Below are 14,276 nucleotides of genomic sequence, written 5' to 3' on the forward strand. Positions count from 1 at the left end.
TCAAGGATATATCCTTCAGATGGGTCACGGGTCAATTTTTTGAGTGAAAAAACAATGATTTTTCATGATTAGGGTAGGATATGAGACATGTTCCTGTGAAACAGCCTCGTAGGAGTTTTTATGCAATTTTTATTTTAAACTTGAGTAAATTAATATCCATTAATAACTTAAATAAACACGACTAATAAAATTGAAAACTATAATAAAATTGTGTCAGTTTACATTTATGTCGTTATTTTCGTTAAATAATATTAATAAATAAATGTCTTTTTTTGTTCGTTTTCAGGTATTAATGAATTTTATAATAATTGAAGAAAAATGAAATTTTATTTTTGGAATGAAATTTACAGTTTTTTTTTAAAAAAATTATATCTTTAATGAAATTTAAAATAAGCGACACAATGTCAGCAGCGTAACTCACGAAAACTTCACAGGAGTTCACTCATCCCAATGCTACTCTCACTCTTGCACGCTTCACCTAACAAAACTGAATGATAGTGAAAGATTTATCTTTTAGTTCGAATATTTCTTAATATTTATGTCAAAAGTTATATTTGTTACCCACGACGCAATATTAATTTATTATAATTGTGATTTATCGTGCAAAGCCGTATACTAAACAAATGGTGAACATAATGAGGATTGCATTGACGTGTCTGTCAATTTGCCAAATTGTAAAACCCTATGCATGACAAATACAAATAATTGTTTGGTACAATAAGAAAACACTTCAAAAGAATCAAAATGAGTTTAAATTATTTTATGTGTAATAATTACTCTTATATACATCAAATGAATAGAAAAAGAGAAATAAAAATGAATTCAAATCGTTTTTATGTAAAACAAATTACCAATACACAACCCAAGTTTTAGATCACAATAAAAAAAATGCGATCATTACTTTACTTCTTTATGTTACATGTATAGAATAACAATCACAATTGAAGATGAGAATGAGATCGCAATAATAACATTTTTTGGAAAAGTTGCGGCGTCTTTTGTTGGATGTTCTATTGAAGATTTCATTCAAATTCATGACCATATATAAGATAAAACAAACAAATGATTTTATATCTACATAAATATTGCATCTAACAATAAAAATTTTCAATGCAGAATTTACCAAATAACCCATATAAAGATTCGCTAAATCAACCAAGCTCCAAGCTCCACACATTCTTGTTCAAGTTGGATAATTCAGTGAAAAAACGTGATGAAATGTTAAAAATTGTGGCAGAAGCTATTGAGATACATGACAATTATCTAACAACATATGTCAATATCAAGAAACGGAGATCTCGGAAGATTATCAAGACAACTAAACAAGACAGTGTAGCACCAAAGGTAGAAAAATCAAATGAAATAAACATCAACAAAAACATGAAGATCCATGAAGACGAAGATGAAATAGAGATTCGAGATGAAGAACCAATTGCCGAGTATAAAAAAAAGAGATAAGAAGATAAAACCGACGGACACAAAAAGATTTCAAGAAGTCTTCAAATCAAAGACAAGAAAATGTGATGATTTCGATTGTAACCAAATAATTACTTATTTATCTATTAAAAGTTATTCTTATTTCAAAAATAATTTAAACATATTTATATAAAATTATCATATAAAATTATTCTATTTCTCAACGTGCAACGCACGTGCATTTATCTAGTCTATATAAATATATGGATTGAATTGTGAATTTCCTCTATTGTCCCCATTAAAATTGTATTCTAATGACACTTTATCTTCCTTTTATGTAATTAGTTAATTATTATTATTAATCCATTGACTAATTATTATTTATTACTCTTTCACTCACTTTTTCAAGAAAATCACTATTATAAATAAATACATGGTTATTTATTTTTTCATCTACTCATTTAACAATAATCATTAATATATTTTTATTGTTAATTTTAAAATTATTTACTTTAATATTTACATTGACATCAAATTCACAAAAAATCACTATTATAATCATAATGTTAAAAATTTAAATAAATTGTTAATCTATACTAATTCACAAAAAATCACTATCATAATGTTATAATCTATATCTATATCTATATAAATATACGGATTGAATCGTGAATTTCTTCTATTATCCTCATTAAAATTGTACTCTAATGATATTTTTTCTTCCTTTTATGTAATTAGTTAATTATTAATCCATTGACTGATTATTATTTATTACTCTTTCACTCACTTTCATGGCATGACTACAAATAATATCAAAGTATTTATTCAACAACTAATGATTCGAAACAATATGTAATAATATTATTTATAAAATTAATTGATTTTGTTAAAATACCTTACAAATAATAGTAATAGTGTTATACATTCTTTTATTAAAATAAATAATACAAAAAATTATGCTAACAGAGGTTTCGAACTTATTTTTACAATTTATGTATTAATTATATTTTTCATAATCTTAGTTTTTTAACAAATAATACAAAAAAAATTTATGTTTAACAAAACAGAAAATAAGAAATTATAAATTTATATGTCGATGTTTAATCTATATTTATATCTATATACTAATCTAAATATATGAATGTGGATTGTGAATTTACATAAATAAACTTACCTTCATTTACTAATAATAATTTAATTAAATATCCTTACCTTCATTTAATAATAATCATTAATACGTGTTTACTTTTTCATATATTCTTTTAATAATAATCATTTCATTAATACATTTTTATTTTTAAATTTAAAATTAATTACTTTAATATTTACATTGACATCAAATTTACAGAAAATCACTATCATAAATACATGTTTATTTTTTTGTTTGTTTTTCATCTATTCATTTTATAATAATCATTAATATATTTTTATTTTAAAATTTAAAATTAATTACTACATATTTTCTTTTTCTTATATTCTTTTAATAATAATCATTAATATATTTTTATTTTTAAATTTAAAATTAATTACTTTAATATTTACATTGACATCAAATTCACATAAAATCACTATCATAATTACATATTTATTTTTTTTTGTTTTTTTCATCTATTTATTTAATAATAATCATTAATATGTTTTTATTTTTAAATTTAATTATTTACTTTAATATTTACATTGACATCAAATTCACAGTTGAATTGTGAATTTTCTCTATTGTCCCCATTAAAATTGTATTCTAATGACACTTTGTCTTCCTTTTATGTAATTAGTGAATTATTATTATTAATTCATTGACTAATTATTATTTATTACTCTTTCCCTCACTTTTTCCAGAAAATCACTATTATAAATACATGTTTATTTATTTTTTCATCTACTCATTTAACAATAATCATTAATATATTTTTATTTTTAATTTTAAAATTATTTACTTTAATATTTACATTGACATCAAATTCACAAAAAATCACTATCATAATGTTAAAAATTTAAATAAATTGTTAATCTATACTAATTCACAAAAAATCACTATCATATAATGTTATAATCTATATCTTCTATATCTATATAAATATACGGATTGAATTGTGAATTTCCTCTATTATCTTTATTAGTATTGTACTCTAATGATATTTTTTCTTCCTTTTATGTAATTAGTTAATTATTATTAATCCATTGACTCATTATTATTTATTACTCTTTCACTCACTTTCATGGCATGACTACAAATAGTATCAAAGTATTTATTCAACAACTAATGATTCGAATCAATATGTAATAATATTATTTATAAAATTAATTGATTTTGTGAAAAGACCTTACAAATAATAGTAATAGTGTTATACATTCTTTTATTAAAATAAATAATACAAAAAATTATGCTAACAGAGGTTTCGAACTTATTTTAATAATTTATGTATTGATTATATTTTTCATAATCTTAGTTTTTTTACAAATAATACAAAAAAAATTTATATTTAACAAAACAGAAAATAAGTAATTATAAATTTATATGTCGATGTTTAATCTATATTTATATCTATATGCTAATACTAATCTAAATATATGAATGTGAATTTTGAATTGACATAAATATCCGTACCTTCATTTAATAATAATAATTTACATAAATATCCCTACTTTCATTTAATAATAATCATTAATACACGTTTTCTTTTTCATATATTCTTTTAATAATAATCATTTCATTAATACATTTTTATTTTTAAATTTAAAATTAAATACTTTAATATTTACATTGACATCAAATTCACAGAAAATCACTATCATAAATACATGTTTATTTTTTTGTTTGTTTATCATCTATTCATTTTATAATAATCATTAATATATTTTTATTTTTAAATTTAAAATTAATTACTACATATTTTCTTTTTCATATATTCTTTTAATAATAATCATTAATAATTTTTATTTTTTAAATTTAAAATTAATTACTTTAATATTTACATTGAAATCAAATTCACATAAAATCACTATCATAATTATATATTTATTTATTTTTTTGTTTTTTCATCTATTCATTTAATAATAATCATTAATATGTTTTTATTTTTAAATTTAATTATTTACTTTAATATTTACATTGACATCAAATTCACAGAAAATCACTATCATAATGTTATAAATTTAAATAAATTGTTGATGTTACGAACATTAATGTAATAATGGGAAAAAAAATAGAGATGAGTGTGATTGAATAAAATTAAATTATTAATAAATATTAAGGTCATATAAAACATTTTTTTCCCATTTAGAAGGTAGATATATATAGATTACTTATGTATCAACAAAATACGTGATTGAGAGAAAATGTTTGTATGTAAGTGATTTCATTGCAAACATTTAAGTTATTTAATCAATTTTCAATATATGATGTTTAATACATATTACTAAATAATATAATACCTATTAATTAATCTATTAAATATATGACTTAATTTCATTTGTGAGATTACTATTATATTATTTTTTTTGTTTTACAATTTGTCATGTTAATGTTGTTATTTAAGTCATTTTTTATCTTAGTTTAATAAGATCATTAATAGTGTATTTAACTCAATCAAACTAATTATTATTTTAATTTACTTTTAAATTTAATTTTAATTACTTAAATTTATATATTGCCGTCAAATAATAATAGGAAGACAAAGGTAGATGAGTCGGACTGAATAAAAATAAATTATTAATAAATATTAAAGCCATACAAAATTTCTTTCTCCCATTTAGAATAAAAATATTTTCAAACTCTTTATGTGTCAATATAGATATGTGATTGAGAGAAATGTTTGTATGTAAATGATTTCAACACTGTTTTTAAGTTATTTAGTCAATTTTTTTATAAATGCTGCTAAATAAATATTACTAAATAATATGCTCCATTTGATCATTTTGTGTTCTTGCAATGAGGAGTTTTTTTTACCATAGCGTCATGTTTGATTGTTATATGTCATTTGTATTGATCATGTAATTGTTTTTGGATTGTTTATGTGATTTGTTTGTTTGCACGAAGAAAAGAGAAACAAAATCAAATATCCAACAAAAATGGTTATTTTTCAATTTTTTATTGTTGAGATATTTTGTTAACTTTTAAACACATAATGCATGTTTTCTGTTTGCTTAGATTACTTAGTTTGAAGTGACTTATAAAATATTAAAAAAAATGAAATATTTCTTCGTTTTTACGTTATGTCTCAGAATATCAAGAGATAATATTTTTTATTTATTGAGACAATTGTATTTTCAAAATTCTGTCTATAAATCAATATTTAATTTTTTTACGACATTATTATATTCTCTAATCAATTTTTTTTTTACTTAGATTGATAGAAGACATTTTAATTTGAGTTTTTATGTTCTTGCTTATATTATTTTTGTAATATTATTTATTATGAAAATAATAGGTGAACTACAAAATTTGGTAGGTCTAAGAGTCCTCTGATGAACGATAAATATGGATAAATTATTAAAATATATAATATCCAGTAGATTGTTGGCATGCGATTTTGTTCTAATTCAATGATTATGCATGATTCTAAGTTTTAATTATATCACAAGTTAACACATGCTTTGTTGTTGCTAGATATATTTTGTCAATAGTATAATATTTTTCTATGGTTTAAGAAAAATTGTGTGACTTTGTATTATATTTTTACGGCTGCTTTTCTAAATGGTTTTCTTATGATTTCAAGACACCATTTTTCATTTGTGTTTTTTTTAAAGAAGTGGAATGAATATCTATAAAACGATGACATTAATAAGGCGTCTTCTCTTTATTTGAAAAAAATATTGGAAAATTTATACAAATTATGAATAATATGAGTTAATATTTAATTTGTGAGTGATTTATGTTTTTTATTGCTCGTATATACTTCAATTTCTTTTTTATTGTACTAAATAAATTATTTATAAACTTTGAGTTATCATTTTTTCCTTATCGAGGTTGTTTGTGTTATGATTTTTTTATTCGTTTTGGTTAGTATTATTGGCGGTAATTGATTTTTCTGATATTATATGATGTGTCTTGTTGTTTATAAAAATAAGTATGAGAGTATACCAATCAAAGCCACGTATTTTGGGTCTTCTGTTCTACGAAGAGAATAATAAATGGTTTCTGTCAATTATATAATTTTTTGGTTTTTCATACATATAGTCTACGAAATGCGTGAAATTTTGAACAAAAAAGTTAAGACAAACATAGTGAATGAAAAAAAAATAGACATGTTAAATAAAAAAAATAATGTTGTGTATTACTATGTTGGGTGCAATAATTGTCCCTGCTTGGTAGAGCGGTCGAACCGTGGTGCTTGAGCTACTGTGCGGTTTAAAAGATTTGAGTTGCACCATTACTACTAGCTATAACTTTTGGTAAAGCGGCAAGCGCTCGGCCCTACAATTGGTATCAGAGCCAAGGTCACGGGTTCGATTCCCATTGATTGCGAATAGTGCAATAATTGAGAGGGAGATTGTTGGGTGCAATAATTGTTCCTGCTTGGTAGAGCGGCCGAACCGTGGTGCTTGAGCTGCTGTGCAGTTTAAAAGATTTGAGTTGCACCATTACTACTGACTATAGATTTTGGTAAAGCGGCAAGCGCTCGGTCCTACATACTATGTCCTAATTTCTGTATGATATAATTCAAGCACATTTTTTTATAGATATTTGAAATTAGGTTCAAATAAGTAACATGAAACATATACATATATATATTAAATCATATTTAAAGCAAAATATTAAGATCAAGAATGATTCAGATTTAAATTTAAACGAAGCACAATGAAGAAGAAATTGAAAATTGTATGTGTACATTAAGTGTTATATAATGATTATGTTGTTACTTCATGGTTGTCCGACATATGAATGTCATATAAAATGTCAATATTTCTCAATAAAATAGTTTTCAAAAAGAAAAAAATTCTTCATTCAGAAAAAAAAATACATAAAAAACAAATTGTGCATAATTCTCATTCTATTTATAATGGTATGAGAACAATTCTAAAACTTTGTTGACACAATATAATAGATCAATTTTGTGCATTTTATTGAGACATTAAGCCAGTTTCAGTTTATTTCCTCTAATATTATCTCGATATATTTCGATGTGACTACGAGATTGTTTTTGTCGTTTTTTTTAGTCAAAGTGTCTAACCACTAATTCATAACATATATGATGGTAGCATAGAAAACTCCTCGTCCATGAAATCTAAATGGTTATATTATTAGATGAGATATTGAATAAGACAAATACTTTGACATATATTTGAATGATATCTCATATGCATATCTTAATTACATTATTCGTATCTCTTCTCAAGATTTTTAAAATACAATAATTAAGTTTGTATATCGTTCCACGAGATATAAAATATTATAAAACAAAATATAAACTCGATAGAAGAAAATTTATTTTCTTTCAATGAATAATATAATATTACGTTCTAAACGCAACAAATGAGATTGAAACTATATCATCCTCATGACATGATGCACGCAATCATTATTTCAAAGCTCCCAAAAAATGACGATGAAGATGACTTTCTTGAATTGCGTCAAATTAAATGAGGACACAATTCAAAGATATAACCATTTGAAGAGATTTCAAGTATTTTTCTCACAGTGATTGAGAAATAGTTGTTAAAAATTTATTAATCTTATAGCTATATATTTATAATATTGATACTAAATATATAAAAATGATATCACAAGTATCACAATATTTGAAGAAGGTGCAACACCATTCATTGGTTATGTTGTTGAAGAATATATAAGTTATACATACTTTTAGTCACAGTGAAAACTTATCGCGAATAAAAGCATTTTTTCTTAGGAGTTATAGTTGATGATTGTCAAAAGCTGAAAAATCATTTAACAACCAAAAAAATAGCCAGAAAAATAAGATTATCAGATAAAAACAATGTAGAAAACCGAAAAAATGTCGTGATAAAGAAGCAAACTATGAGCATGTCAGATCCCGGATAAGGATTGTAAATAACATAATATATGTTAAAGACGATCAGATACTTGCTGAGCATATCAAAATAGTTATATACATATTATAACAAACTACGACAAAGAGTTGTTGAGTTCTCAAAATCAACCAAGAAGCATATTTGAAAGTGTGTCAAGTAGATAAGATAATTTCTCTTATTCATATACCGTCTATGGTCATGATTTTTTTATTTTTTATGGCTTAGTTTGTTTCAGTTGATAAATGTTATTAGTCATGTTTTAATTCATTTAAATATTATCAAAATTTCGCACATATATTTTCAGCAGTTTAAGTTTTTACGTGCAACGCACGTGCATTTTTCTAGTTTTGTAAAAATTTCAAATGCTCAATTAAACTAGTACAATTGTACAAAGAACCATTGGCACACATATCAAGTAGATGAACTGCTCTAGGGCTCGTTGGGATGCAGAGCTGATTGATTTCTCCTCAAAAGTTCTTCCAATTTCTTCTTCTCATGGAATCCGAATCTCCAGCTCCAAATCCTCACCCTCAAAACCCTATAATCCCAGTGAAGCCTAGCTCAAGCAACAGAGATTTCTTGACCCATCTCGAAATCTACTTAGCCAAGCGAGATGGGGTCGACAAATTGCTCAAAATCTCGCGTTACGCTACCAAGATCATCCTCGCCTCATCCGTCCTCACGCAACAACCTCTCATCACTCGCCTCGGATCCTTCGAATCGAGCGTAGGCATCAGCCGCAAGGCGTTTCGTTTGGGCAAATTCGTTCAAGATGTCAACGCTTTGCGTGCGACCCGTTTCACTACTTGCGTGAACTTGATTCTTTACGTTATCGCATATGGTGGTGAGGGCTTGTATTATTTCATCGAACAGTTCGTGTGGTTGGGAAAAGCGGGGTTAATTGATAAGAGGCACTTGCCCGCATTGCAGAAATTGAGTGCCTGGTGCGAATTTGTGGGGTATTTTGGCAGTATAAGCTTGAAAGTGCGAGAATTGCGGACGCTTGATGCGGAGGAGAAGTGTTTGGTGACAAGCATTAATTTGGCGATGTTGAGGGGTATTGCATGTGGGGAGGAGCAGGGAAAGCTTAGAAAATTGAGGGAGAAGAAGCTGATGAAGAGGCTTTCTGTGATCCAAGATTTTGCTGATGGGTTGATGTCTTTGGCTGATATTAGAGATGGCAGAGGCAGGCTTTCATCGCCGGTTCTGGTATCAGCCGCTGGCCTGCTGTCGGCTCTTATTAGTTCTCACAAGAATTGGGTTTCTTGCTGACAGTTTGAAATTCAAATCATAAGTGCGGGAACCAGAATGTGAATTTCTTTTTTGTTTTGTTTTTTTGTATTAGTTGGCACCAATATTCTAATAAAGATCCCCTTTTCTTGTGGTCACGAGTTATTCTCAAATTCCTGCTTCAGAAATTGTCTTGAAGCCTTAAGGGGGATTTGTATTTGTTTTTAGCACAATTATAAGTTTGAGATTGCCGATTCTTTGAGCATAAACGCACGTTTCTTGATTGTCTATCTTAGCAGTAGCAGTTTCTGATGTGGTGTTCTGGCAAATTTTATGATTTTAGACTGAATCAGTGTATTTCCCGTTTAAAGTTGAAACAAAATCATGCAGAGAACAGAAAGCAGCAAATGAACAGCACAAGCATGATTAATGATACTTTGTTTGGAGTTAGTCGATTTACAGCATATACTGCTAACACAAGAATACTCAGTAAAGATGGATGGAATACTGGAAATAATCACTTAGGAGGGAGGGGGACAAAAGAAGGCCCCATGATTCACACAATATTCCCTCCAAGATCACACTTTTGCTACATTTTTTTCTTGAATGTAACACAGAAAACATCAACAAGCTCAAGAAACTAACCCATATTGTTCCTCTTCAGATATTTCGAAAGCAAGGGGAAACGGTACAAAGCCATCACTCCTCTTACCTTTCCTTGATCGAACCATTTGAAGACCTTTTCAATTCCCAAGGTGGTAAGCATCCTTTTAAAGGAGATTGTAATAGCAATGACGAAGTAGACAACTGTCTTTGCCTCGACGAGATGGATGAGAGACAGCTGAAAGTACTTCTTAGCCTTCTCTTCTCGTTGTCGTCAAATTCTTGGTATTTGAGATCATGTTGCACGGCTGTAATTTTAAGGGCTTCAGGTAGTACGCAGTTGAACATTGAACCTGGCTTTGATAGAACAAAATTAGCCAAATATGTACTAGAACACAGCATTGATGATTGAACATAACTCAAGTGATGTACGAAAAAAATACCTAATTTCGCAAGTCGATTTACCCATTTTGGAATTCTTTTCCCTGTCAACTTGTAACATATGTCTTTGCAAAAATGGTTGCAGTTCTTTACAATCAAGTGATATGAGTCACCATTGTAACTTGCAGCTTGGCGTTCCATGAACTCTCGAACCTGAGAAGCATCCAACGATGTAGTACCGATGAATATGGACTTCCTGAACTTAAATCCAGGGCATTGTCGAGGCTCAACTTCAAAGACACCACTCGATGAATAGTCGTGAGCACCAAAAGCATATTCTACACCATGAACTGTAAAGCACACAAAAGGGTGGATTCTTTGCAGAGTGATCGAGGATTTACAAACTTTTCACACACTCACTTAACAAAACATTATAATCCAACAAAGTTACACAAGGTAAATGAGAAATAAGAACCAGAAACAAGTAGTCACAAAAGTTATATAATAAAAGCTACCTTCTACTCCAGAGTGGAAAATGCCAAGGCCAGCCCAGTAAACATAGCCATTCATGGGTGTCAAGTCGTACACATTTAGATAAACAGGAGTATTTTTGGCACCATCATCATCTGACTTCACTTTCGAAAACAAACAGAAACGCTGAGCTGATTTCGCAGAAACATGGAGGGGCAATATGGATTTCCACCCATTCTTCGACCCCAATGTCATGATGTATCTACAGGGCAACTGAACACCAAACAAGACCCTACAGCATCTGGGTAAAACATAAAAGTGCAAAGTTAAGAGGCAACAGCTTAGGTGAATACTCAGGTTTCTCAAGGTAATGCAAACGCACTGGGTAGCTGAACAAAAGTAAAAAAAAATAAAATGGGGTTAGATTCTATTTCTCACTGGTTTTTAACCGTCATTTAATTTTCTCTCAATTTCCAGTATAAAACAAATCATCTATCGACTGGAAGAAAATTCTTTCGCAGGTGACGAACAGAGACATAAACTAACAATAAACCTCTCATCTACAACATCTACGACTCATATTGTCGATGCATCTCAGCATAGCTGCTTCTACTGCGATCTCAGACACATTGAAACAATTACTTGAAGATCGCATGAATCCGATTCTTATGACTTGAAAATCACATAGAATTGGGTACTCTATGTTTGTCTGTTACCAGATAGTAGTTATCTTCTCAAGGTAACACTTTCAGATACAGATAAACTATAACACCTTTTCGTCATCGAATCTGCCAAATGTATTGCATACTGATGCTTCTGATTATATTTTTTCAAATGGATAATCAATTTCAAGAACTACAAAACCCCACAAAACCTTGCTATTCTGAAAATGATTCGTGATATATCAGTTTGACCTAGTTGACCCAGGACAAAGGGTTCGGAGCTATAAATTCCAACAAGAAAAGAAATTTCTCTGTGGGAGAAATATTAGTATAAAACTTCTCAAGTAGATAGCAAAACGAGAAACTTCAGAAAATTAATATTTGACGTGAATTTCAACTTCTGAAAGTCAACATTGACAGGAGTGGGAAGCCACTAATAGTTCAACTACTATAATTGTTGATTATATAAATCTTGAATCTGATATAAGGTAAATATTTGACATTTTCCAGCCAAATGTTAACTAAAATAGTCATCAGCTGAAGTTGGTTCTAACGCGGTGAGAACGAGGAGGCATGTATAACTTAAGAAGTTCAAAGATCATTATCAATATTGCCTTATAGGAGTTGGATTGTGGTTCCATTCTTCAATCAACTCCTCGAAAATCATGAAACAGATGTGATAGAAAAAATAACTTGATGACAAAGAATCAACCAAAAGGAAAGAGAAGAAAAACCGGATATGAAAGTTTAAAACATATGCCTTACATGTTCTGGCATAATATGTTCTACAGTTTTATCATGTCAGCATGAACTAGAAAATAAGTACACCCACGTTTAAACTATGCAATAAAGAATTAAGAAATAATTTTATTAATCAGTTAATGGTCAGCAACAAGATAAAGCAGTTTACAGGCAAGGTACGCAGTTCAAAGCAGAATAAGAGGGACAATGCATGTCAATTTAAATACAAATTTAATATAACCATAGAATTGGTTGCAGAATCATCAAATAGTGGAAGAAATATAATTTCTAAACAGAAAATATTAACATTTTTGTTGAAAAGTGCTTCGGGGAACCTTCTTGAATTTCACAGTCTAAAACATAAAATCTCTTAAAACACACAGGATGTTTCCCAAGCCTTGATAAGCAAATAATGAATACAGCATAAAGTAAAATAAATCAACAGAATTTTGAGCAGAGATCCCTGCATTTAGTGACTTTAGTCCAAGAAACCGACCAGAAGTTCTGAAATCAGATTCAGATTTTCTAACGAGCCCATAATCTTATCAGATCTTGTTCTCTACTTTGAGCTTTTGCGCAAAGTACAAAATAAAAATCAAGAAACAGCACATTCAACAAATTCTTGAAAAAGCAGATCAGCGCTCAACCAGTGACCACAGAATTCAGCCTAATTACGCAACCAAAAGGGGGAAATGAAAACTGTCCCATTATTAAGGAGAGAGAAAAAAAACCCAAACTTGTGCCTAAAAAACAGAAATCAAGAACAAGAAAAACAAAGCTTCAAGAAGAGAGACTCACAGATTTAAGTGGAAATGGCATTGGTGGGCTGGCTGAAGATTCACCTTTCAGCTTCTTCAGACATTGAATTATAACTCTGTACAAAAGAATGTAATTTTACTGTGTGAGAATGAGAGCGAGCACCTGGAGATTGGTTAATTAGCACAAGTGTCTCTTTCTCTCCCTAAATTAACAGCGCACATTCATTGTTTTCTGACAAATCCCAGGTAAAAAAAACCACTGCGGAACGCAAACAAACTCCTTGAAATCACTAACAAAATCACCCTTCAATCCTAAACAAATTGTAGTACCAGAAGCTAGTTAGTCTAGTACTAAAAGATATAAGAAGAAAAAAAAAGTAGAGAAAGAATTATATATGAAGAGACCCCAAGTTTTGGAAGTTAAAGGAGAACCTGACGCAACACAAAACAATTATCTGTCTGCTTTTTATTTATAATTTTTTTAAAATGCCTTTTTATTTGTCTTTGACCACAAATAGCCGGAAGAATAAAATTCGAGCCTTCTTGTTTTACCCCCTTTTTTTTAATCTCTCTCTTTGTTCACTGGTATCCGAATAAAGTTACACTGACAAAAGCAGTGAAATAAGCGAGTAAATGACAAGCCGATGAATGAGAAAACACCACAATGAAATCCAGAGAAAGAGTCCAGTTTTTTTTCTTTAACCTTTGTGGGATTCTTTGTTTTTTCAGCATTCGTCGATTTCTGCAGATATGGAACTGAAAATTTGCTCAAAATTATATACATTTTTTTTACCGAGGTTTATTCTTGAGAAACCTTCATTGGGTCATGTGCTTCAATAGAATTTGAATTAATCCAGTCGAACGATGAAAAATTCTTGAAATTGTCGAGGTTAATCAACCATGCTTTTGCAAATACGAATAAATAAATAGTGACATGGTCCTACGTTAAATTTACCATACCCCAAAGGGCCCCGACTCACATGGTATTTCTCCCCAAGATTTACACGGTGAGATCCCAAAACTC

General features: G+C 28.6%; 2 protein-coding genes across 2 annotated transcripts; one reads left to right on the forward strand and one right to left on the reverse strand.

Moving 5' to 3' along the window:
• Positions 1-8,791: 8,791 nt before the first annotated feature.
• Positions 8,792-9,794, forward strand: LOC140806940 (peroxisomal membrane protein 11A). The gene has a single exon (XM_073163507.1). It carries the CDS (start codon positions 8,902-8,904, stop codon positions 9,676-9,678), a length of 777 nt encoding a protein of 258 aa, XP_073019608.1. The 5' UTR covers positions 8,792-8,901; the 3' UTR covers positions 9,679-9,794.
• Positions 9,795-10,044: 250 nt separating this feature from the next.
• On the reverse strand, positions 10,045-13,687 carry LOC140806941 (deSI-like protein At4g17486). Its single transcript, XM_073163508.1, has 4 exons — positions 13,293-13,687; positions 11,136-11,392; positions 10,683-10,970; positions 10,045-10,592 (listed from the first exon to the last, which is right to left on the reverse strand). Exons 2-4 carry the CDS (start codon positions 11,344-11,346, stop codon positions 10,345-10,347), a joined length of 747 nt encoding a protein of 248 aa, XP_073019609.1. The 5' UTR covers positions 11,347-11,392; positions 13,293-13,687; the 3' UTR covers positions 10,045-10,344.
• Positions 13,688-14,276: the final 589 nt, after the last annotated feature.

Source organism: Primulina eburnea, chromosome 12 (assembly GCF_022965805.1).
Source record: "Primulina eburnea isolate SZY01 chromosome 12, ASM2296580v1, whole genome shotgun sequence".
NCBI lineage: Eukaryota > Viridiplantae > Streptophyta > Magnoliopsida > Lamiales > Gesneriaceae > Primulina > Primulina eburnea.